General features: G+C 42.7%; 1 protein-coding gene and 1 pseudogene across 1 annotated transcript in view; one reads left to right on the forward strand and one right to left on the reverse strand.

The window, feature by feature from the left end:
- Positions 1 to 23,520, reverse strand: part of SPIRE2 (spire type actin nucleation factor 2) — a 61,205-nt gene that overhangs the window by 11,910 nt on the left and 25,775 nt on the right. The window contains exons 3-9 of the mRNA XM_020989107.2: positions 15,421 to 15,780; positions 11,042 to 11,122; positions 9,774 to 9,938; positions 9,388 to 9,474; positions 7,798 to 7,921; positions 3,751 to 3,923; positions 2,169 to 2,385 (exon numbers count right to left, since the gene is read on the reverse strand). Of these exons, the coding sequence (XP_020844766.1) occupies positions 2,169 to 2,385; positions 3,751 to 3,923; positions 7,798 to 7,921; positions 9,388 to 9,474; positions 9,774 to 9,938; positions 11,042 to 11,122; positions 15,421 to 15,780 (1,207 nt within the window). The remainder of the gene's footprint in view (positions 1 to 2,168; positions 2,386 to 3,750; positions 3,924 to 7,797; positions 7,922 to 9,387; positions 9,475 to 9,773; positions 9,939 to 11,041; positions 11,123 to 15,420; positions 15,781 to 23,520) is intronic.
- LOC144455403 (tRNA (cytidine(32)/guanosine(34)-2'-O)-methyltransferase pseudogene) lies at positions 360 to 1,275 on the forward strand (annotated as a pseudogene).

Here is a 23,520-nt window from a genome sequence, read left to right on the forward strand (position 1 = left end):
TCCTTGCCCTCAGGGAGCTTACAATCTAATGGAGGAAACACCATGCAAACAAATATATACAAAAGCAACATATATATAGGATAAATAGGAAATAACATAGGGAAGGCCCTGGAATTAAGTGGGGTTGGGGAAGGCTTCAATGTCCTGGGGTCTCTTTCTAAGCCCCATCCCCACCTCCACCCCAATTAAATGTGTCTTTAACAGTTGATTAAACTCTTCCCTGACAAGAGTGAATGGGGTCATCACGCTGTGGCCTGAGCGAGGACGCCATGCACAGCCCTGCGTGGCTCATGGCTTTCGGCCAACTGCAATGCCTACTTCTGTTTTTTCCTGGTTCCGGGCCCTGGCAGCAGAGTCTATGTGGGGACTTTGGGTGCCTTTTGCCCAACTCCCCTACCCTTTCCTTCCTGCGGTCCGCAATGGGGCGCACGTCCAAGGACAAGCGCGATGTCTATTACCGGCTGGCCAAGGACGAGGGCTGGCGGACCCGCAGCGCCTTCAAGCTGCTCCCACTGGACGAGGAATTCCAGCTCTTCAGCTGCGTGAGGCGGCCGTGGATCTCTGTGCCGCCCCCTGGGAGCTGGAACCAGGTGCTGAGCCGCAAGTCAGGGGCGGGGGCGGTGTCCGGGCCGCCGGCCCGCATCATGGCCGTGGACCTGAAGGCCATGGCGCCCTTGCCCGGGAGGGTGCAGATCCAGGGGGACATCACCAAGGTATCCACGGCGAGGGAGATGATGGGGCACTTCGAGGGGCAGCCTGCGGACCTGGTGGTGTGTGACAGCGCCCCGGACGTCCCGTACTGCACGACATCTACGAAGACATGCAGGCGCAGCTCCTGCTGGCCGCCCTCAACTTCGCCATCCACGTCCTCAAGCCCAGCGCCAACTTTGTGGCCAAGATCTTCTGCAACCGGGACTTCAACCTGCTGTACTCGCAGCTGTGCCTCTTCTTCCCCGGTGTGGTGTGCGCCAAGCCCAGGAGCAGCCACAACTTGAGATCGAGGCCTTCGTCGTGTGCCGGGGCTTCACGCTAAGGGTGGGCTATGTGCCCAGCATGTGAACCCCCTGCTGGGCCACAGCTACCACCGGGACCCAAGCTGTTCATCGGGCCCTTCCTGGCCTGCGGGGACTTCAGTGTCTATGATGCTGACCGCACCTACCTCCTGCCGCTGGAGGGGAGCCCCGAGTACCAGTACAGGAGTTGGCCCAGTCACCCATCGGGCTGCCCTACCAAGAAGGCTGCAAACTCGGGGGGGGGGGGGGGGGAGGGTGGTAATCCTCAAGGTGCAAGCTCTTCCTTTGGTGCTTCCTCTTAAACATAACAGAGTTTTAGTTGGGATTGCTAGAGGTGGGAGGGAACGTTTGTACATACACACACATCTGTACATACACACACGTGAAATACCTTTTGATTTACATTTATAAAATAAAATTTCTTATTTTTGTTAGTCTTTCGTCCTGCTTTGTCCCAGGTGTCAGAATTGCACCTTCCATCTCTGTCCCTGAGCTGACCCAAAGCAAGTGACAGGATAGGGAAATGAGCAGCTTGTCTGGGCTGTAAGATCCATGAGGTTTTGAGAGTAACCTGGTAGTGCTTGGCAGGATACACATGAATAGAATTCTGGGTTCTGAGTTACTATGACCCTCTCTGGTAGAGGTTCTTAACCTTTGCCTCTTCCAGAAATCAGAGCCTCTTGGTGGAATGATATTCATTGTTACCAACATTGGTAACTGAAGGAGATGCTACATTTCAGTTAGAGGTTAGTAAAATTAAAAGGTGACTCCCTCCCCCATCCAAGTTCAGCCTCCCTTGAAATCTGTTCATGTATCTTCTCTAAGAGCGAAGGAAATAACTCTTCCTATTTCTCTAGTGTTTTAAGGTTTACAAAACACCTTCTTTACAATAGCCTTATGAGGTTTAGAGTAGAAGTATTGTTTTCCCCATTTAACAGATGAGGAAACTGAGGTCAATTAACTTGCTCCTGACAACAGGAGTGCTAAATCTCAGACTGGGATTCAGTCCCAGTTTTCAAGGCCAAATCCAGGGTTCTTTCCACCACTCTGCTGTCTCTGACCAAGGTTCAAGGGAGCCTGTCCAGGGATGCTTCCATAGCTTGGGGAAGAATGAAGAGCTAGGAAGCAGGGAAGAGAAGGAGAGAGAGGACTTACCATGGTCTGTGGTGTCCGTCTTCCACGTGTGCATGCTGCCTGAGCGGGGTCGGGATTCCAGCTCCTCCTCTCCCAGGTGGCCAGTGTCTGGCTGGAGGCCCATGGCCATCTCACTCTGGAGCTGGGCCAAGTCATGTTCAGAGAAGGAGCGGTCCCGCTTCAGGGGCAGCAGGGAGCTGCTAGTCCTCTTCATTTCCCCACTTGGAGATTCTTCCTCCTGTGGGGACACCAGGACTTACTGACCACCTCTAGTTTTACAAGGAATTGCTTGGGTAGACATCATTCTCTAGAGGGAATGTTTTGCTTAATAACCAGGGAATTCTCTTTGTTCTCAGTGGAACAGCTGAATATTTATTGGATTCCAGGAGAAGATAGCAAAACCTACTGTCTGGCTGGTCTCCTTGTAGGCTTGAGCCCTCAAAACACATGACAGCCTCAGGCTTAGGGGCCTGCAAGGGCTGAGATCAAGCCCTCAAAGGGACAAAGGCCTTAACAAACCGAGATTCTCTGCTACATGAAGGAAAAGCCTTGAATGAAACTAACTCAGAATTAGCTTATTATTATTCTGAGCAAGGACTAAGTAAGTGTTGTTCACTTTTGTATCCTCTACAGCAGCTAACACGGGTCCTTGCACATAGAAAGTCACTGATTTTTTTTAAAGTTGAATTCAAGAAAGAACCCTATAGTCAGCAAATCAGCTAGAATTTATCTTAAGCATCTAGTATGTGCCACATCCTGTGCTAAGCACTTTTCAAATATTATCTTGTTCCTGACAACAGCTATGAGGACTAGGTGCTATTACTACCCCCATTTTACAGTTGAAGAAACTGAGGCAAACAGGTTTAAGTGACTTGCCCAAGGTCACACAGCTAGTAAATATCTGAGGTCAGATTTGAACTTGGGTCTTCCTGACCCCAAGCCCAGTGCTTTGTCCATTTTGCCACCTAGTCAGAGTCAGTATTGTACCCATTTTACAGATGACAAAACCAAGGTTTAGGGGAAGTCAAGTGACTGCCTAAAATCACAATGCCAGTAAGTGGCAGAATCAGAATTATAATTTAGGTCTTGATTTATTTATTCATTTATGATTGATTTTATCCAGTTAAAAGACCTGAAACAGAGCAGGAAGAGATCTATTCTGAGTAGGTGGGGGGTTGTTTCCTCAATAGGGGGCTCTCAGGATGGCTGAAGGAGCTCCTGCCCGCTCACTTCCCCTGGGGGTATAAGGTCTTGAAACCAGAAATGGAAGTTTTCCCAGGGCTAGGTAAGAGGGCTGTTATAGGCTCACAGGAGTTAAGAGTTAGGAGGGAATTTAAAGATTATTATATAACCCAACTTCCTGAAGACAGAAGTCACGACTTACTTCCCAAGGTCACACAGCTAATGCTCTGAAGCTAGATTTGAATTAGGTCTTCCTGACTCCAAGGCTGTATCCACTGTGCTACCCAAAGAGATCCCAGCTCAGTCAGCCCTGTTCTCTTTCCTCATCGAAAGGTTGTCTTATAGCCCCAGCTTCACCCCAGAAAACTACTTCCAGGCTCTTTCTCTGATCTCTCTTCAGCAAAACACCACTGGTTCTGACCTCAGAAATGTTCATCTCTTCCATCTCTGCCAAGGTGGGGGCTTTAAGCAGGACCCGTGGCCGTGGTGGGCGATGAGAGGTGCTCCCCGTACCTGAGAGGGACAGGTTTATGCAGGAAGTAGACTTCACATTGCTGGAGCAGGCATTGAGGATGCAGGGCAGGGAGCCAAAACCTGAAAGAATAAAGTCAAGGTGGTGAAGATAAGTAAGCACAGGGAATAACACGAACTACTCCCAGTGGACTTATTGGACATGATGACACTTGGAAGGCTGAGCATAGAGGGCTTCAATGAACCTCATCAATAAAGAAATTAGAGAGTTAGACTCTCAGCTTTGCACATACTTAATGACTGTCTCTGGGATCTCTGAGGAGTCCTGAGCAGCAGTAGGTCTAAAGCCATAGGTACACTGCTGGCCCTTTGTGGATGTGGCTATGTACGTTTATGTTTATTATTTTAATTTTAAATTTTTAAAATTTTATTTATTTTTATTTATTTCAAAGATTTATTTAAATTTATTTATTTAAACCAGATTTATCTTATTTTTAACTATTTTAATATTTACTCACACATTTTCTATTTAGGCACATGTTATATCTTAGGTTCTCCTCTTCCACTTATATTTCAAAATCTTTGAGGTCAAGGACCATGTTTTGTCCCCCTCTGGTGACCATTTCTTCTCATTTATACAGCATTATACATTTATACAGGTATTTTGATATAAATATCAATATATTGGAATACTTAAAGGGCTGTATAAACTGGACAGGACTGTTCCAAAGCACTTAACATCCACTGTGTCATTTGACACAATGAGGTTAAGTAACTTGTCAAGGTCACAGAGACCAAGAATTTGGCATTAATTCCAACTGGGCCATTGGATTTCTCGTTTAATGCAGAGTTTCAAAAACCATGAAAAGTATGGCCATTGTCTTTGTATCTCTCCCTGGATCATGGATTCGGAGCTTTAGAGGTTATATAATCTGATCTTAACATTTTCAGATGAGGAAACTGAGGTCTACAGAGATGAAGTGACCTGCCCCTAAGGTCTCACAGGTTAAGGATTTGAATGAGGTCAAAATCCAGAACACTTAACCACTGCACCACGGTGCCAAGTTTTCATTTCTATTTTATTTATTTAGATATGTGGCATCACCCTTTACTAGACCATAAGCTCTGAGTAACAAGTGTTTTATGATTCAGGGATATGTTGGTAAATGTTTAACAACCAGCTCTCTGAAATGTATGACATACTTTTTAGTGTACCTTGTACTTTTGGAAGTGTCTAGATAAACAATAGACAAAAGGTATGACTTGTAGCCATTTTGCCGATTTGAGGTGTAAATGCCCACTGAAAACTTAATAGGCCCTTGCTAAAGCATAATGCTGGTTTTAGTCAAACTTTCTATGTCCCAAAGTTTAGCAGGACTCTTTGTCCCACAGTTGCTCATTTTACAGATAAGGAAACTGAAGCAAAACAGGAGCCTCTGGCTCCAAATTCAGTGCTTTTTTGTAATTATGCCATTACTGATTTTTTAAAAAATAAAACCGTTTTAGTAAATGTTCAAATTGTGAAGTTTAGGGGGTAAAATTCAGAGGATTACATATTGTTACTAAAAACAAGAATATTTTTACCATGTCTTAATGAAATTTTACCCATGTGCTCAGTCACTATGCCCTGTAGCTCTCTCATTTTAGATCACACACACACACCCCTTCCATTTTTTTTTTTCACTTCCCATTCATTTTTCACCTTCAATCTGGCTTCTATCTCCACCTCTCAACTTCTCTTTCAGGAGATACCAAGGACCTTGCTATTGCCTTTTCTCCATTCTTATCCTTCTTGAGCCATCTATAACATTTGACCTTATTGATCAACTTGCTCCAGAGATTATTACCATCAAGAAACCATTAAGTGGTATATTGAACCACTAGCATAGTAGGAAGAGCGTTAAACTGAAGGATTTCAATTTTAAATCATGGAAACTTTTATACTACTTAAATACAGGGGCAGGTTGGCCTTTAGGAGCAGATGGCATGTGAGCTGAGCCTTGAAGGGAGCTCAGGGCTCCAGTATTTTTGCCAAGAAAACCCCAAAGAGAGTCATGGAAGAGTGAGATGTGACTGAAAGACAACAACCTTAAACCCTTTTTTCCTTGCAACAATCCTGTGAGATGGGTAGCACAAATATTATTAATCAGCATTTTAAAGAGAACTGAGGTTCAGAGAGGTAAAATTACTTGATCCGGCCACTTGTTACTTGTTTTAGTTGGGCCAGTTTTGAACCCAGGTTTTCTCACCCAATCCCATTTGGCTCAGTTTCCTTATTTGTAAAATGAGCCAGAGAAGGAAATGGCAAACTACTCAAGTATCTTTGCCAAGAAAACCCAAAATGGAGTCATGAATTGTTGGGCTGAAATGACTGAACAACAAGGACCTACCAGACACAGTGTCTGAAGCCAGATTTTAACTCACCGCAGATGCATCTTCCTGACTCCAGGCCCAGCACTCTATTGCTATGACACCTAGCTACCCCTATATAGCTATCAGAAGCTCCCTATAGATATGAACAGGCACTCTAACCACTGTACCATCCAACTGCCTAGTAGGTACATAAATGTTTATTGACTGATTAGCCAAGGTTTTCAGGACATTATTCTCTCATGGCTTTCTTAGTCTCTTTTGCTGAATCATCATCATCTACATCCCCATCTGTTGTATGTGGGCACATGCCAGGGCAGTCCCGAGCCTTTTCTTTCTCTGTGATCTCTACAGCTCCCAAGGGTTTCACTAGCACCTCTAGGCAATTAATTCCCCAAAGCTTCAACTGCCTACTAGATATTCCCCCTGGATATAGCACTGGTATCTCAGACTCAGAGCCAGAAAAGGATTCATTATCTTTCCCCCTCAATCCACCTTATTTTGGTTAATACTTTTCCAACAACCAGGCTTGCAAAGGAGGAGTCAACATCAACTTATCACTTTAACTTCTCACATATCTAATCAGGGGCCAAGTCCTGTCAATTCTTCCTCCACATGAAAACAGCTGCCAAACTGCTCTTCCTAAAGCACAGGTTTGATCAAGTCTCTCTTACTCAAGCTTCCAAGCATTTCTCTGTTGCCTTTATAATTAGGCATAAAGCCCTTCCCAGTCTGCATCTATCTTTTGTTTCCAGGCTGATTATCTTACTCCCTTCTCAAGTAATCTACATTCCAAAGTATCCTTATCATTCCCATCTCCCCACTTCCCCCCACCCCTATACCTTTGTATAAAGAATGGATTTATTTTGTTTTTGTTTGTTTTTGCTAGGCAATGGGGTTAAGTGACTTGCCCAGGGTCACACAGCTAGTAAGTCTCAAATGTTTGGTCTGAGGCCAGATTTGAACTCAGGTCCTCCTGACTCCAGGGCTGGAGCTCTATCCACTGCACCACCTAGCTGCCCATAAAGAATGAATTAAAAGCCACTTTAAATAATCACTTTATGTGCAAGGCAGTGTTGAGTATTGGGGGCACAAATAGAAAAAGGAACAGCCTCACCTCTCAAGCTCACATTTCTAACGTACAGGAAGGTGCAGCTGCAGGGCTGATGGAAAGTCCCAGTGATCCTTAGGATATGGAGCTAAAGACAGATGATGGCGAATTTTGTGGATTATTTCCATTGATGAAACTATATCCATATTGGTTGCTGAATCATTTTGACAAGTTCCAAGAACTGGTGTCTTCTAGTCTGTCCCCCTCACCCAGGATCTCTTTCTCACTTAGGTCTCTAGAAGCCTTCATCTCCTATCAACACTCATCTCACGGGCCATCTGCTCCTAAAGTACTTTCCTCATTCCAACCACCAGCACTCCTCAACCTGCCCTGAATTTACTTAGTATCTATTTTTATTTTTTGTTATTCGCTTATTACTTTATATTGTCTTTATAAAATCCTTTATGTGCTCAGCACATAAGAGGCCTTTAGTAAATGGAGGAATGTGTGTGTGTGTGTGTGTGTGTGTGTGTGTGTGTACATGTACATACCCTCCACTAAGGGAGGGTACCGCACCTTTAGAGTTCCAGTGTGGGCCCTGCACAGGCCGTAGCTTCCTCTCTTGTTTAATCTCCTCCAGGATCTTCTCATGGAGGGTTCGTTGCTTCTGGGGCAAGGGCCGAAGTCTTCTTTCTGACACCTGCAGAGAGCAGATACATAGGAGGCATGACCTAGAATTCTGAGAGGTTTCAAGCAGAATGTGCACATTAAAGCACTCTATAAATGTTTGTAATTAATATCATGGTGCCCATGTACTCCTGTCACCTTTGCCATGTCAGGGAGAAGCTAGGAAGGCTCCTAGAACATTGTATGGACCCACATGAAGAATGGATTGGGGGGGGGCACAGATAAGAGGCCACTGGATGAGCAGGCATGGACATTTCTGAGTTCTAACACCTGTATCGATGAAATCATGGATCCAGCTGAGCATTAAGGGAAGTAAACAGAATCCTTAGTCATTGAGGCAGAGGGTATATTGTGGTTAGAGCAATCTCCCTGAGCTCCAACTTGGGTGTGTCCAGGAAAAGGGCTAATAATTCCTATTTACATAGAGCATTAAGGTTTTCCCCACAACAATCCTGTATAGTAGGTAGTGCAGGTATTATCCCTATTTTACTAGGAGGTAAACAAGATTCAGTTGGGTCAGCCCACAGTCACCCAGATAGGAAGTATTGTCATTAAATTGAAACCAAGATCTCTTAATTAGGATTTCAATCCTCTTTTTGCTATCCCACAAGGATGAGGATGATGACATGATGTTGATGATGACAACAATGGCTAGTATTTAGATAACACTTTAAGGCTTGCAAAAGCACTTCAGTAAATATCATTTTTATCTTCAACATCTCTAGGAAGTAGGTGCTATTAGCAAACAGGTTAAAGTGACCAGTCCAGGATCACACAGATAGTGTTTGAGGCAAGATTGGAATTCTGATTGCTTTCCTGACTCCAGGCCCAATGTTCTACCCACTGAACCACAGAGCTGCCTATAGCATCTCCACAACTCCAAAGTACTGCAGATTCCTAGGATCTTTTTCAACAACGGGTTCCCATCCTGGAGGGATATTAATAGGTTTTACCATGGAAAAGGTTTTGGAATAGTGTTATTTTCCTCTCCCTCCAATCCAACGCAGAATACAGGGGTGGCCAGTTGAATTATTTCCTCCCAGAGCAGTAAACAAAAGTAAAGCAGCTTCCCATACTAGCACTGGGGAGAAAAGCAATTCTCAGGGTCCGTCACTACCCTAGGAGTTTCAAGCTAGACCAGACAGCAGGCCCTCACCTAATAGGACAGGGAGATTTTTTAAAATTAATTTATTTTTAATTTAACATTCACTTCAACAAGCTTTTGAGTTTTAAATTTAAAATTCCCCCTTCCCACTCCTCCCTCCAAGATGGTGTACAATCTGATATAGGCTTTACATTCATGTTAAACATTTTCACATTAGTCATGTAAGGACAGGAAGATTTCTATGGCCAGGCACATGTTCTAGGGACAGGAAACACTCTAAAATTAAGAAACTTCTTGAAACTTTGTGGCTCACTTCCACCTTTTGACAATGGGCATAGCCAAGTACAGTAGGATCCCAAGGCAAAACTGGTTACCTGCTTTAGTGGGGGCCGGGAACGGATAAAATCCAGAATGAGTTCATGGGCATCTTTCTTCACCCTCGGTGGGATGTCGCCATCAACCTGGACAAAGGAAGTAGCAGAGTACATAGGAGATGAGTCAATAGTGAAGATCTGATGGTGTACTACTACTAGGAATACTTATGAAATAGGAGGATGTTCTTGATCTATCCCCATTTTACAGATGGGGAAACAGAGGTACCAAAGCAGATTGGGAATGACCAACAGCATTCCCATTTCTCTCACCTTACCTACCCAACACCAAGGCTTCCTGAGAGTGATATGGCTCAGGAGAGCCCCAAGAGGTGACCTTCTCTTTCCCTGGCCTAGCCACTAGCAGGCCCAGAGTCCCAGGGACTCACCATGACCTTTCGTAGCTTGTAGTTTCGAGCCCGGATATCCTGCATCAACATCTCAAAGGGGGTCAGCTGGTATTCGGTGGGTAGGGGGTTGAACTGCTTCTCTTGGACTTTCTTGAGTTTCACACCATGACGCAACTCCCGCATCAGCTGTACCCAGAGCCGGGCCTGGAACCCACAGAGAGAACAAAACATTGTTCCCACTCAAGTGGCCACTGGTCATCCCTAACATAGCATTGGACTTGAGAGGGATCTCCTGGGTCATCTGTTCCGACCCATACCTAAAAAGAATCATGTCTACCCAGCACCTGACCAGTGGCCTTCCAGCCTTGACTTGAGGACCTCCAGGGCGGGGGAACCCATTGACTCTGGTAGCAGCCCCTTCCTTTCCAAGGTACACCCTTTCCTATCCTTCCCCTAGTCTTCTTCAGGTGAAAGATCCCTGGTTCCTTCAGCTCATCCTAATATAGAATGAACTTGAGGCCTGGGACCCCTCTAGTCATCTTCATGAACTTAGAGCTTTCAGGTTTGCAAGTGTTTTCTTCACAGTGAAATTGTAAGGCAGTTAATACAAATGGGCTCATCTTCATTTTACAAATTGAAAACTGAGCCTGTTAAAGAGCCTGGGACAGGGCACTGAATCCAAACTCCTTTGAACAAATCCCCTTAAAAGGATTTGTTCTATAAAACCTGGACTCAGTCAAAAGACCACACCCAAGGACCTAGAAGTAAACACTTACTTTATTGATTTGCTTTGCTGAAATGCTTTTTCCCCCCTCTTTCTTTTTTGTTAGAAGAGCTCCCAAGAACCTAGAAGGCCACACACGGCCTGGAGGCCCCAGGCTCCCCTGGACTTGCCCAGCATTACACAGCTGACCAGGTTCTGAAGGTCTTCATACTGAAAGTTAGGCACCCACCCTCTCCACTGAGGACCCCTTCCCATCACAAAATGCTGGACATAAGAGGAGAAAAAGCCAGGTGGCAGAATGCTAAAATTGGATTTGGAACCCTACCCCGGATACATCCTAGCTGTGGGCCAATTACTTAATCTTTCTTGGCCTCAAGTTCCTCATCTATAAAATGGGGAAAAATAAATAGCACCTTCCTCATGGTGATAAACACATATCAGTTCTTGCAAACCTTTAAGTACTATATAAATGCTAGCTGTCATTCTATTCTAAGAAAAGGAAGAACAAGGTGAGGATTGAACCAGAGTTCCCCATGCCCTGCCTGAGTAAGGGTTTTGGGGAGAAGAAATAGTCCTCCCTTACCCAGTCTTTGTGCCGAAGGTTGTCCAGGTCAGCTTGTGGCTTCTCTGCCTGGGACTCATCCTCCCGAAGTCTGAGCAGCATCTGTAATCACACACAATCCCATAGAAGGGTCTTATAGAGCTAGGCACATTAGGAAGGAAGAGGAGGACAAAAGGAGGTTTATCTTTGTTGCTAGGCAGAGGAAAGAGACATGGAGAAAATTAACACTTGAGTTAACACATTAACACATTCAGTTGGTGGCAGAGCATCGGCTGACCTTCCTTACCGTAAGCCCTTGTCAGCCAAATTTTCCTTACCATGCTAGCCACTGGCCTCCCAACAGTCCCGTGATATGCTAATAAAAGGGACAAGTGGGCATTTCAACCTGAGACTAGCAACTGGGAGCTGGGGAAGACATCTGGGTAAGAGCAGATCATCCAGACCGGGCCTCTTTTCTCCCCTGGACCTCACATCTGAGAGAATAGAGATATCTCATAGTGGGGAAGGCAGTAGTAGGGTTGGCCCACATGGTAACTCAGGGTTTTAAGAGCTTCCAATCCAATGTTCTGCCTAAGAGCAGGGAGAGGCTGCCAGACACACGCTGGCTAGTAGTACTAGGCCAGGAAGAGGTACTAAAAGTGGGGCATCAGACTGGGTACTACACAGGGCAAGGATCACCATGGCAACCTGGAGGGTTAAGTTTCTCCAGGTTCCATAATACTAAGCCTGACCCTTAGAGGTGAAGACCACTGGGCTTTTAAAAATTCCCCAGTTTACAGTTAAAAAAAAAAAAAGAAAAAGAAAAAGAAAAAAGAAAAAAAAAATCAACCTATGGCTCTCTAAAGTTTGGGCATCATCTTACTGTGGCCCCTTAAGCGCTTAGAGTTTCCTTCACTAATGAATAATTACCTAAGGGACCTGGGTGGGTGTAATCTAACAAATAAGGCTTGAGATGCCAAGAACACATTACCGAGCAGATTCTGGGAATAGAAGAACCCAAACCGGTGCTTAGGGCATTAGGAAACACTAACAGTATTGTGAGGAGAACCTGAGAAGATGTGGCATTACCTTCCCAATTGAGAATCAGTAGGCTTTGTTGCTGCAGCATCTGAGCTGGGAATGTAGACAGAAACCACTGAGTTAATCCCTACCCCAACCTGCTATCTCATAGCTGGGTATTTTAGAAGAGCCCTTTTCTCCTCACTCTCCCCCTCGTTCAGTGAGAAGTGGCAGAGTGGGGCCTCTATCCCTTAGTTTTGTAGCTCCTTTTAACTGTGACTTGGTTTAGACTTGATTCCCAAGTACAAAACAAGCTTCTCTGGCTCTTTAATCTCCTAGTCCTCAACTGGTCCAGGAAACTGTGGTATCTGTCGTCATCTTGAGCAATGAGTGTTGATATTTTAAACATTTATTTTCTTTTAAACCTTTAAACTGATCTTTTGTTGCTATATTAACCTTCATTTCCCAACATATTCAATAAAAAGTCAATAAAAATTTATCAAGGACCTACAATGTGCCAGACACTGAGCTAAGTGCTGGGAATAAAAAATATAAAATAAATATGATCATAAAATAAAAAATATGAAAAGAAATATATGCTCCCCGTTCCTCATCCAGAGAGCCATCTCTAATAATAAGGAATAAAAAAGGGGGGGTTCAAGTAAGCAAAACTAATCAATTAATCAAATCTGACATTCCACACCCATAATCCCCCACCTCTACAAACAAAGAGACAGTATATTTTCCTATTTCTTCGTTAGAATTAGGAGTGCTCAGGTTTTTTTGTGGTGTTGCAATACAGGCTTTTAATAATTGTTCTTACATAGAATTTGGTTGGAACACTCTGGGCCAACAGCATATATGGATGATCAGTGCCTCCACCATTTGTTTTCCTCTCTTTCTAGCTGGAGGATTAAACCTGCAAAGGGTGACAGTTTATGCTCCTGGAAGTGACTCTTCCCAGTTGGAGGAGACTCAGCTGCCTACAAGAAGCTTAGTAGAGTCAGCTACTTCAGAGACCTCTCATCTTCTATTCATTGAGAACTTCCAAAGCTACTTGTAAGCTTTAGGTCACTTACTAAACCAGTTAAATTAGATGAGTGATTTTAATTCAATAGATGTTGGAATAGAATGAGAAGGCCCAATCCCCTCATTTTATAGACGAAAAAAATGAGATCAAGAGAGGGAAAAGAGGCTCCCCCAAGGTCACACAGGAAATTAGTGGCAGAGCTGGGACCTGAATCCGGGACTTTTTTCATACATTATAGCTCTCTTACTAAGCACTTACAATCTAATGGGGGTAGGGCCAATGTGCAGAAGGTATATAGACCAGTATGATACGTGGTAGAATGTGATAAGTGCTATATGAAATTTGAGGATAAAGGGCTTATTATTTACCTTGAGGAGAGAAAAGGACATCAGGAAAGGTATCATGGAGGGGTAGGCCCTAACTTGGGTGGTGAAGCAAAGGTTATATTTCAATAAGGTCAAATGTGAAGGGAGGTACATTCCAGGCATAGTGTGGGTAAAAGGTGGCCTTAAATGTTCCAAAATGGCAGTTGAGATTAAAGAATTTGAATGGGCCAAGTGGCCTACAGCAATAGTATCAAAATCAAATAGAAAAGGCATTGCTAATCTGTATATAAGGATCTCTGCAGGTCACATTTAGTTTTACAATGTAATATTATCTGTTTTATTGTATTCATTTTGTTGGATATTTCCCTATGACATTTCAGTCTGGTTCAACTGCCTGCTGGCCTGTAGTCTAAGTGTGTGATACCTCTCGGCTAGAGCATAGCTTGGGTAAAAGGGAAGAGTGTGATATTAAGAGTTGAAAAGTAGGTTGGGGCCTTAAATGCCAACTTAACCTTAAGCACAGATCACTGGGATGGCAGTGGTAAAGGAGGATAAGGGATTCTGATCATCCTCTAATCACAGGAAGTGTCTGAACTGTATGTCTTCTGGAATCAAATGCTGAGATGCTGAGGAAAACTGGGAATTGGCTAAGATAGGTAGCATAGCTCATAAAAGAGGTTGGGCATCTTTGGAACAATAGAGTGTCTTCGAGACAAACTACATTGTGTTTGATAAGAGACTCAGACTTGGTGGTAGTTCTGTTTTTGAACAGACCCACTTGGGGATTCCCTACCCAAATCAGCCAAAGAGCCAGAGACCTAGTCTAGTCCAACCAATTTCATGAATCAGGAAACACCCAGGAGGTGAATCAACTTGCTCGAGGTCACGAAAGAAATAAATGGTAAAGTTAGGATTTTAACTTAGATCTTCTGATTCTAAAAATCTATTGTTCTTTCCAATTCAATTCAATACATGGTTACTGAGCACCTACTATGTGCCAGGCACTGTGCTAAACACAGGGGCAAACAGGCAAAAAGATAGCCCCTGACCTCAAGGAGCTTCATTTAATCATCTCCACTATGAAAATAATCAAGGTGTACTGGCCACAGAAGAACCAAGATAGTGATAGGAACAAATGCAAACCCCCTTTTCCAAAGCTCTAAGCTCATGCTTGTGTCCCTTTTACCTCAATTGTCTATCTGTGTAAGGGGGTTAATCATGAGGTGAGGACATTCTCAAACTTTTATTAGCATTTTCTGTTCTTAGTTCAATAAAAAACATGTATGGTGGAGTAGAAAGAGGCCTGTTTTTGGAGTCAAAAGACTTAGCACAGTGCTTGGCACCTAGTAGGGACTTATTGATTGAACTGAAGTGGGATTTAAATTCAGGTCTTAAGACTCCCTGTCTGGTGCTCATCGGGTAGACAGACTGTCAGAACAAAACCGGGGCCCAGACAGGTTAGAAGCTTCTCCCAAAGTCACAAGGTCATCAAATCAATTGTGGAGCCAAGGTTTGGAACAGAGATTCAAGTCTAGTACCCTTTCCATTAGATTACTTTTTCTTTTTTTTCCAGGCAATTGGGGTTAAGTGACTTTCCCAGAGTCACACAGCTAGTAAGTGTCAAGTGTTTGGTCTGAGGCTGCATTTGAACTCAGGTCCTCCTGACTTCAGAGCCGGTGCTCTATCCGCTGCGCCACCTAGCTGCCCCTAGATTACTTTTTCTTTCATGAGTCCTGAAATATCTCTTCATCCCTTTGATCTATACTATATATTAAAATCATAGAATTAAGTAACAAAAGGACTCTTGTCCAAAGTAGGCTTAAATGAGTTGGTCAAGGTCACTCATTTTACTTAATGGTCAATCTTCTTCACCCCCAGTCCACTGGTCTTTCCACTTCCATGTATTTGCTATAGAATCATTCTTTCATTTCTATATATACCCGTCTCCCAAACTAGAACATAAAGCACAGCCTCTGTGCCCTCACAGTAAACAATCAAAGCTGGTTGAATGAATGAAAACATTTCCACCATTACATCCAACCTACCTCCTTGGCCTCCCGGATTTTGGTGAGAAAGGCCTTCAGTTCTACTGTCTCTACAAAAAGGGCCCGGCACACAGCCTGATAGTGAGGTTGGGCCTCTCTGGAGTCTGTCAGGCGGGAAGAACACATCCTCATGACTTGGGAAAATGAACGTATGCTTCTCACGGGGCCCTCAAAGGATTCTTCTTCTTCTTCTTGCCCCCCATAACCCTCGTCAGCAGCTCCGCAGCCATTGTCTTCAGAATCACTATTGGCCATGAGATCAATGAGCTGCTCTAACTGGGGACTGAGCTCCCTTTCTTCACTCTCATCCAGCCCCCAATCCAGAGCTCGGTAGATGGCAAAACCCAGAGACTGGACCATCTGAAAAGAGAAGACATTTATTTATAGCAGGGAGTTGACATCATCACAGTCACATGGCACCTACCCACCTACTAAGTGCTTAGACACCTAGATACTATGGAAAATACAAAAGTATAAAGTGTGGAACCTGCCCTCAGGTTAAATACCTAGTTAGGAAGATAGTATTAACTCAAGATACTGGCTAATAGTATCAACTATAAATGGATAGGAATTCAAAGAAAGGGAGAAGTCTACTTAAAGAGATGGAATGGGATCTGATTTTGGCCTAAGAAGGAGAGGTAGAGTTTATTTGAAAAGGTTGATGGGTATTCTTTGTTTTAAAAATCATAGTCATTTTTAGGTATTCACCTTTCCACCCCTCCCCAATTCCCATAGTTAGGAGGAAAAAAATAACCCAAATAATTAATCCAGAGAAAGTGTATGCAATATTCCATACTCAAGTCCAACAAAACAATGGATACACATTTCCCCACCTCTTGGGGGAGGGAGGGTCCTTTTAATTACAAGGTCCCCTTCATTTTATTGTTCTTTTCATTTACATTATTATGGGGCAGCTACATGGCAGTAGATAGAGTTCCAGGCCTGGAGTCAGGAAGATGAGTCTTCCTGAGTTCAAATCTGTCCTCAGATACTTACCAGTTATATGACCCTGAGCAAGTCACTTAACTCTATTTGCCTCAGTTTCCTCATCTATAAAATGAGTTGCAGAGGGAAATGGCAAACCACTCCAAATGGGGTCAAGAAGAGTCGTATGCAGACTAAACAACAACTTCATTTTATTGTTCTTTTTATTTACATTATCATAGGAATAGTAAATGTGCTTTCTGGGTTCTGCTTTGTAAGGAGTGGGGATTGGTTGGGGGAATCTGATGAAATTGAAAAGTTGGGGCTTTTTTACATATTTTTTAATTGATTTTTTTTCCACTTAATAGTATTTATTTTTCCAATCACATGTAAAGATAGTTTTCAACATTTACTTTTATAAGATTTGAGTTCCACATTTTTTTTTCTCCCTGCCTCCCCGCTCCCTTCTCCAAGACAGCAAGCAATCTGATATAGGCCATACATGTACGATCATATTAAACATTTCTACATTAGTCATGTTGTGAAAGAAGAATCAGAACAAAAGGGAAATACCATGAAAAAGAAATAACATAAAACAAGTGAAAATAGTATGCTTCCATCTGCGCTCAGACTCCATAGTTCTTTCTCTGGGTGTGGACAGCATTTTCTATCATGAATCTTTTGGAATTGTCTTAGATCCTTGCATAGCTGAGAAGAGCTAAGTCTATCAAAGTTGGTCATTGCACAATGTTGCTATTATTGTGCACAATGTTCTCCTGGTTCTGCTCACTTCACTCAGCATCAGTTCATATAAGTCTTTCCACATTTTTAAAAAATAATTTAGTTGTTATCTCTTGTTTTTTTCAATCACCAGAAATTTTTTTTTGTTTTTGGATTTATCAAACACTGGGTTACTGAGTTCCATTTTTTCTGACTCTCTTGTCTCCCTTGTTTAATCTGATTCTCCATTAATTTACTTTTCTGCTTTATTTATTGTTTGTTTATTCATTCATTCAGGGCCGGTGCTCCATCCACTATACCACCTAGCTGCTCCCTTACTTTTCTATTTTTAAACTAATACCAAATGATTTATAATATATCTTGAGGTTTGAAAGTGCTACCTTCCCCACCCCCATTCCTACCTTTTTTATTTGATAACTTTTGTTTCTCCAAATGAATTTTGCCTTTATTTTATAGACTTCTATAAAGTGTCCCTTTTATAGTTTGATTGGGATAGTATTTAAGTTGTAAATTAATTTCATAGTATTGTCATTTTTATTAGATTGGCGTGGCCCAGCCAGGAACACTGAATATACCTCCAGCTATTTAAATTGTTCTTTGTTTCTTTAAGAGCATTTTGTAATTGCATTTATACAAGTATTTTGTGGACTTTGGTAGATTGATCCCCAAATATACATTTAGTCGTTTTTAAAATTCATTTTGAATAGTATTTCCCTTTCTATTATTGCCCTCTTAGATTTTGTCATCATTATATAGAAATGCTACTGATTTTTGCTGGTTTATTTTGTAGCCTGAATCTTTGCTGCAGATAGTATCTCAACAAATACCTTGACTAGGATTTTCTAAATAAGCCATCACTCATTAGCATATAGGGATGATTTAAATTCCAAAACTGAGATGTTTTTTAAAGAAGGTATTAAGATTATAAGGTGTGTGGGGGGAGAGGTGTAAATCCCAGATCAAATTAAATAAATTCTTAAATCAATCTAGTTGCCCTCCACTCCCACCCCCAGGGTCACGGCAAGTCAACAAGCATTTGCTAAGTACCTAAAGTTCCCCGGGTGCTTAAGTAGTATATAAATATCCAATCAATCTATCCACAAGCATTAATTAAGCTTTTAGTGGTAGGGCTAGAGAAAGTGAACAGTGCCTGCCCTCAAGAAACTTACAGTCTATCCAGGGAAACAACATATGTAGATAAAGTACATAATAGTATACAAAATAGTATGGGGGGAGGGAAGAGGAATGGTATCTGGGGGAAGTGAGTCTGGGAAGGCCTCTCATAGGAGATGGCACTGAAACCAAGCTTTTAAGAACTCCAGAGAGTCCAAGAGGTACAGATGAGAGGGGAGATTTCAGGCATGAGGATTCAGCTTGTACAAAAGGCTTGGGAAATGGAAAGTTGTTTACTAGGATCAGCAAGTAGTTGAGGTTGACTGGATCACAGATGGTGTGAAGGGCTTACTATAGAATGAGCCTGGAAAGGTAGGACAGACCCTATGGCCACCTACTGAGCAAATGAGGAGATTGGAAGTTCAGTAACTTGTGTGACTCTTACAAAACTAGCAATCCCAACCCAAGTTCTCCGATTTTGAATCATCCTCGTGTTCTGCTAGACCGTGGTGCCCAAAAGTCCCAGCTCCTTTTCCTGGAGCAGGGGGAGTGACTGAGTGAACACAAGCTTAATGAGTAGTTCAGCTTAATGGTCCAATTTTGAATTTGTAGAGTGCCTTTAGCATGTTCACTGCTGAAATTTCCCTTTCAGACAACCTCCCACTTATGTCTTATGCTTGTATGTTTACATGCTGGCTCCCTCTTTAGAATATAAATTCCTTGAGGGCAAAGGGGTTATTTTGTTTTGGTTTGGTTTGGGGTTTTTTGCCTTTGTCTGTATCCCTAGAGCTTAAGTTCTAGCATTATAGTTAAGTGCTTAATACATGTTTGGTGACTAAGTGACTATTAGCTCATTTGATCTGGATGCTATGGAAGAGAAAAAGCCAGGCGAAGATGGGGCAGGAAGGCCAGCTATGGGTCTATAGCAACTGGCCACGTTAGGACAGAGGAAAGAAAGGCACACCATGCAGTAGAGTGACCCCATTCCTACTAAATTTGTGCTGATACAGAATCCCCCACTTGGCTGGGGAGTGAGGGGGAATGACCCACCAATCACATCTCCCTCCCCCTTGTCTTGGTCCAGGGGTTGGGGCAGAGTAAAGAAGCTTGGCCGACTCTGTTCTCTTTTCCCTCCCTGAGGACCCGAGAGCCCTGGTTTCCTATATCTTCATTACTAAGTGAGCTGATGGGAAATATGAGCCTTGTGGGGAGAGGAGAGAACAGAATAGGCCTTAAAAGCAGGTACTGTGCAGGGAATGAGCCAGCAGACAGGGACAGCATTCACTGCTCTTCAGACAGTACTTTATACAAAGGATAGAGTTGAGGAAGGTCCAGTGGCAGGGAGGAAGGGAAGTTGGCCATCAACAAGGTCCTGATCTCACACACCAGAAAGAGAAGAGGGGGCAGCTAGGTGGCAGCTAGGTGGCGCAGTGCATAGAGCACCGGCCCTGGAGTCAGGAGGACCTGAGTTCAAATCCGGTCTCAGACACATAACACTCATTAGCTGTATGATCCTGGGCAAGTCACTTACCTGGTTGGCCTTAGTTTCCTCACCTGTAAAATGAGCTGGAGAAGGAAATGGCAAACCATTCCAGTATCTTTTCTAAGAAAACACCAAATGGGGTCATGGAGAGTAGGACTCGACTGAAAAAAATGACTCAACAATATAGCAAATATGGACTGTGTCAACCTGCAAAGAATCAGCCCAACTATTTTATCTCCCTTCTGATAAGGCAGGTTCAGGTCACGAACATAAGATATGAGTTAAACCATGGAGTGGAGGGTCAGATGGCAGTCACTGAGTGGGCCCAACAAATAAAAATAAATACCATCCTCAGGGACTTTTCCTAGAGGGTCCAGGGACCTCTACAGCTTCTGTGGATAGATTTCAAAGGTCCATGAACTTGGATGGGGGAAAACACATATATTGTCATTTTCACTAACCTCTAACTGAAATCTAGCATTTTCTTCAATTGTAAATTGTTAAGTATGTATGTGGGGGAAGAAACAAATATTTATTAAGAGTCTACTGTGTGTCAGGCACTCTCCTAAACACTTTATAAAAATTATCTTATTTAAAAGAAAACTGAGAAGGGCCCCATAAGTTTCCCCAGAATGCCAAAGGGGTCAAGGTCATAAAAAAGTACTTATAACTTCTGACCTAGAAGAATGCTCTGCAGGTAGATCAGGTTAATGGTGGATGTTCCAATGGGTTTTCAGTTCTCTAATAAATGACTTTCAGTGCCTATAAAGGTGCTATGCAGGGATGCTGTGAAGGATTTTGCTATTAGAGAGTAATATTATTGGGGATTTTCTTTAGGAAACTAGGGGTTTATTTGTTACTGAAGAAAAAAATAGAAAAGCTGATCAGTCAAATTGATTAGAAGAAAAAGATTAAGAAGGCATTGGACTTGTGGGAATCTAGGCTTTGATAAAATGAAGGATGCAAAGTATCATCCAAAAAACCTCTTCATTTAAACAAGAACTGATGGGAAAGCTAGAGAGTGGTTTTGCAGAAAATAGGTTTGGACCAGCATATGCCCAAGACAGCTAGGTGGCTATGGGGCAGGTCTTAGAAGCAGAAAGACTGGAGTTTCAGGCCTGACTCAGATGTTTACTAGTTGTACGACCCTAGACAAATGACTTCATCTTTTTCAACCTCAGTTCTCTCATCTGTAAAATGGAGACGTAATAGCACTTACCTTACAGGGTTTGTTGTGAGGACCCAATGAAACAACACACACAAAGAGCGTTATTTTTGTTGCGTGGTCATGTGCTACTCTGCTTGGGTTTTCTTGGCAAAGATACTGGAATAGGTTGCCATTTCCTGCTGCAGCTCATTTTATAGATGAGGAAACTGAGGCCAACAGAGTTAAGTGACTTGCCCAGGGTCACTAGTAAGTGACTCCAGGGCCTGAGCTCTATCCACTGTGCCACCTAGCTGCCCAAGTGCTATATACATGTTAGCTATTATCTGTTTGACACTTAAAGCCCTTCACAATCAGCACCTAGCTGCTGTATTATAGCTATTATTATTATTATTAGCTATTACAATATAATAAATTCCAAATGTATGAGAGCTAAATATAAAACTATATAAATATAAAAAAGCCGTACCACTAAAAAGTTAGAGGAGAATGGAAGGTTATAGAGCTTACTGTGGATAGGGGAAGAAAACAGGAAATACAGATTCATCGCTGGTAGAACAGTCCAACTTGTTTTAGAAAATAATCCATAATTATGCAAGAGAAGTTACAAAATTGCTCAGAGCCACTGACCCAGAGATCCCCATTATTAGGTTTATGACCCAGTGAGGTTGTCAGCAAAAGTAAAATACCTATCTGTATTAAAATATTCTTAGCAGCACCACCGGGAACAGCTAAAAAAAAATGTGGAAACAGTTTGTGTTAGGAACAACTGGGAATGATTGACCAAATTGTGGTATATGAATGTAATGGAATATTATTACTGCATAAAGTAATAAAGAAAGTTGCATATGACGCATTCAGAGAAAGATGGGAAAATCTATTGTGAAGTGATACTGAATGAATAAAGAAGACTCCCCCCACAAAAAAATCCCAACAGTATATACCCTTGCTACCAGAATGGAAAACAGCTTTAAATAGCAATAAAACTATGCTCAAAGTCACAGTGTTGATGCTAACTTCCACAGCCCATGCCTGGCTTTTCTTTTAACAAATGGAAAATTACCAAAGAATTACCAAAGTAGAAGGTTGAAAGGACTTTCGATGTTGTTCTGTTTTTGAATATTGTTCACTGGGGGAGATTGAACTGTGATACCTTATGGTTTTGTATGTGTTGAAGCAAAATTTTTTTTTTAAAGGAAACTGGAAACTGCAAAAGCAAGTTTGACCAACTTTGCTCTCTTATCTAAAAGTTGTGGTTAAGTAATTTTTTAGTCATGTCTGACTTTTCTTGACCCCATTTGGGGTTTTCTTGGCAGAAATAATGGAGTGTTTTGCCATATCTTTCTCTAGTTCATTTTACAGAGAAACTGAGGCCAAAAGGGTTAAGTGACTTGCCCAAGGTCACACAGCTAGTAAGTATCTGAGACTGGATTTGAACTCATGAAGATGAGTCTTCCTGACTCCAGGCATGGCATTCTATCCACTTTACCACCTAGCTGTCCCCTTTCCTATACGGATCAATGATGTCACAAAAGACATCTTGATTTGCTAAGAATTAGATTTAAGTGAGGCAGAGCTGTACAAAGTAGTCAACCTCACTCTCTTCCAGAGTATTAAAGTTCAGTAGTAAGACAGGACGCAGTGGATGACCTTGGCTTCTTTGATGTCTGAACAGCTCTAAGCACTCTATAGCATCTGCTTCAGTAGCCTTTATGGCTGTTGGAACAAATTCTAAAGGGGGGTGGGGTGTGTTTCCATATGCTTGGGGTAGACATCCCCCTAACTCACCAACAAGTTTGAGGCCTGTTGGTTACCCTCAACCTGGTTTAGCCATCTATTGAGGGAGTTTTACTGGGGTGTGGCTTCTGCTTAATAAACACTTATTGAAAGAATGAGTTAATCTTCAGGTCGTCTTCAGCACTAGGCTAGAGCTCCACTCTGGTGTTAAAAGGGTTAACTAATTTCCCAGCCTCTGTCTTATCTGATGAAGACTTGTTGATTAAATCCCTTCTTGGTGATTTCCTACCTCCCTCATTTCCCCCTCTCCATAGGGAAAAAATCTGGGATCAATGCCAAGTAGAGCTGTCTAGCTTCCAGAAGAATGCCAAATAACTCCCCACATCCACTCTGCCCCCAAACAAAGCTCCCAACCAGAGAATTCTGATTCTCACTTTTGATGCCTGATCAAGGTATCTTATAATGAGAGCCAAGAAACTGCTGTGGATCAGCACAAGTAGCCAAAATGAATGGGGGAAAAACTCCAAAATACCAAACTTCTGTAGCTCAGTAGTCTCTAAATGCACACAACCGTTAATGTCAGCCCCATTTTGGAGATCATCATCCTAGCTCGGGCAGAAATGAAGGGGCGCTCAACTCGGGGGCCTTTGGTTAAAATCCTGCTTCTGAAGCTTATTCCCTGTGTGACTTTGGGCTGGGCTTTTAACCTTTCTGGGCATGAGGTTTTTCCTCTATAGAAGGAGGGGGTTGGATTTAGGGGGCCTCTGGGTTCCTTTCCAGCTAGATCTATGATCCCTAGGAAATAGATTCACACTGCAGCAGATTTAATTTAGGTTAATTCTGAGGAATCAGTTTCCTGAGGCTCTGGGAATATTGTCTGCAGACAACGGTAAATTAAAGTCTATGCAAGATTTCAGATGAGACTTCCTTACCCTTT

The sequence above is a fragment of the Phascolarctos cinereus genome, unplaced genomic scaffold, assembly GCF_003287225.1.
Source record: "Phascolarctos cinereus isolate Bilbo 61053 unplaced genomic scaffold, phaCin_HiC Scaffold_2;HRSCAF=192, whole genome shotgun sequence".
In the NCBI taxonomy this organism is placed as follows: Eukaryota; Metazoa; Chordata; class Mammalia; order Diprotodontia; family Phascolarctidae; genus Phascolarctos; species Phascolarctos cinereus.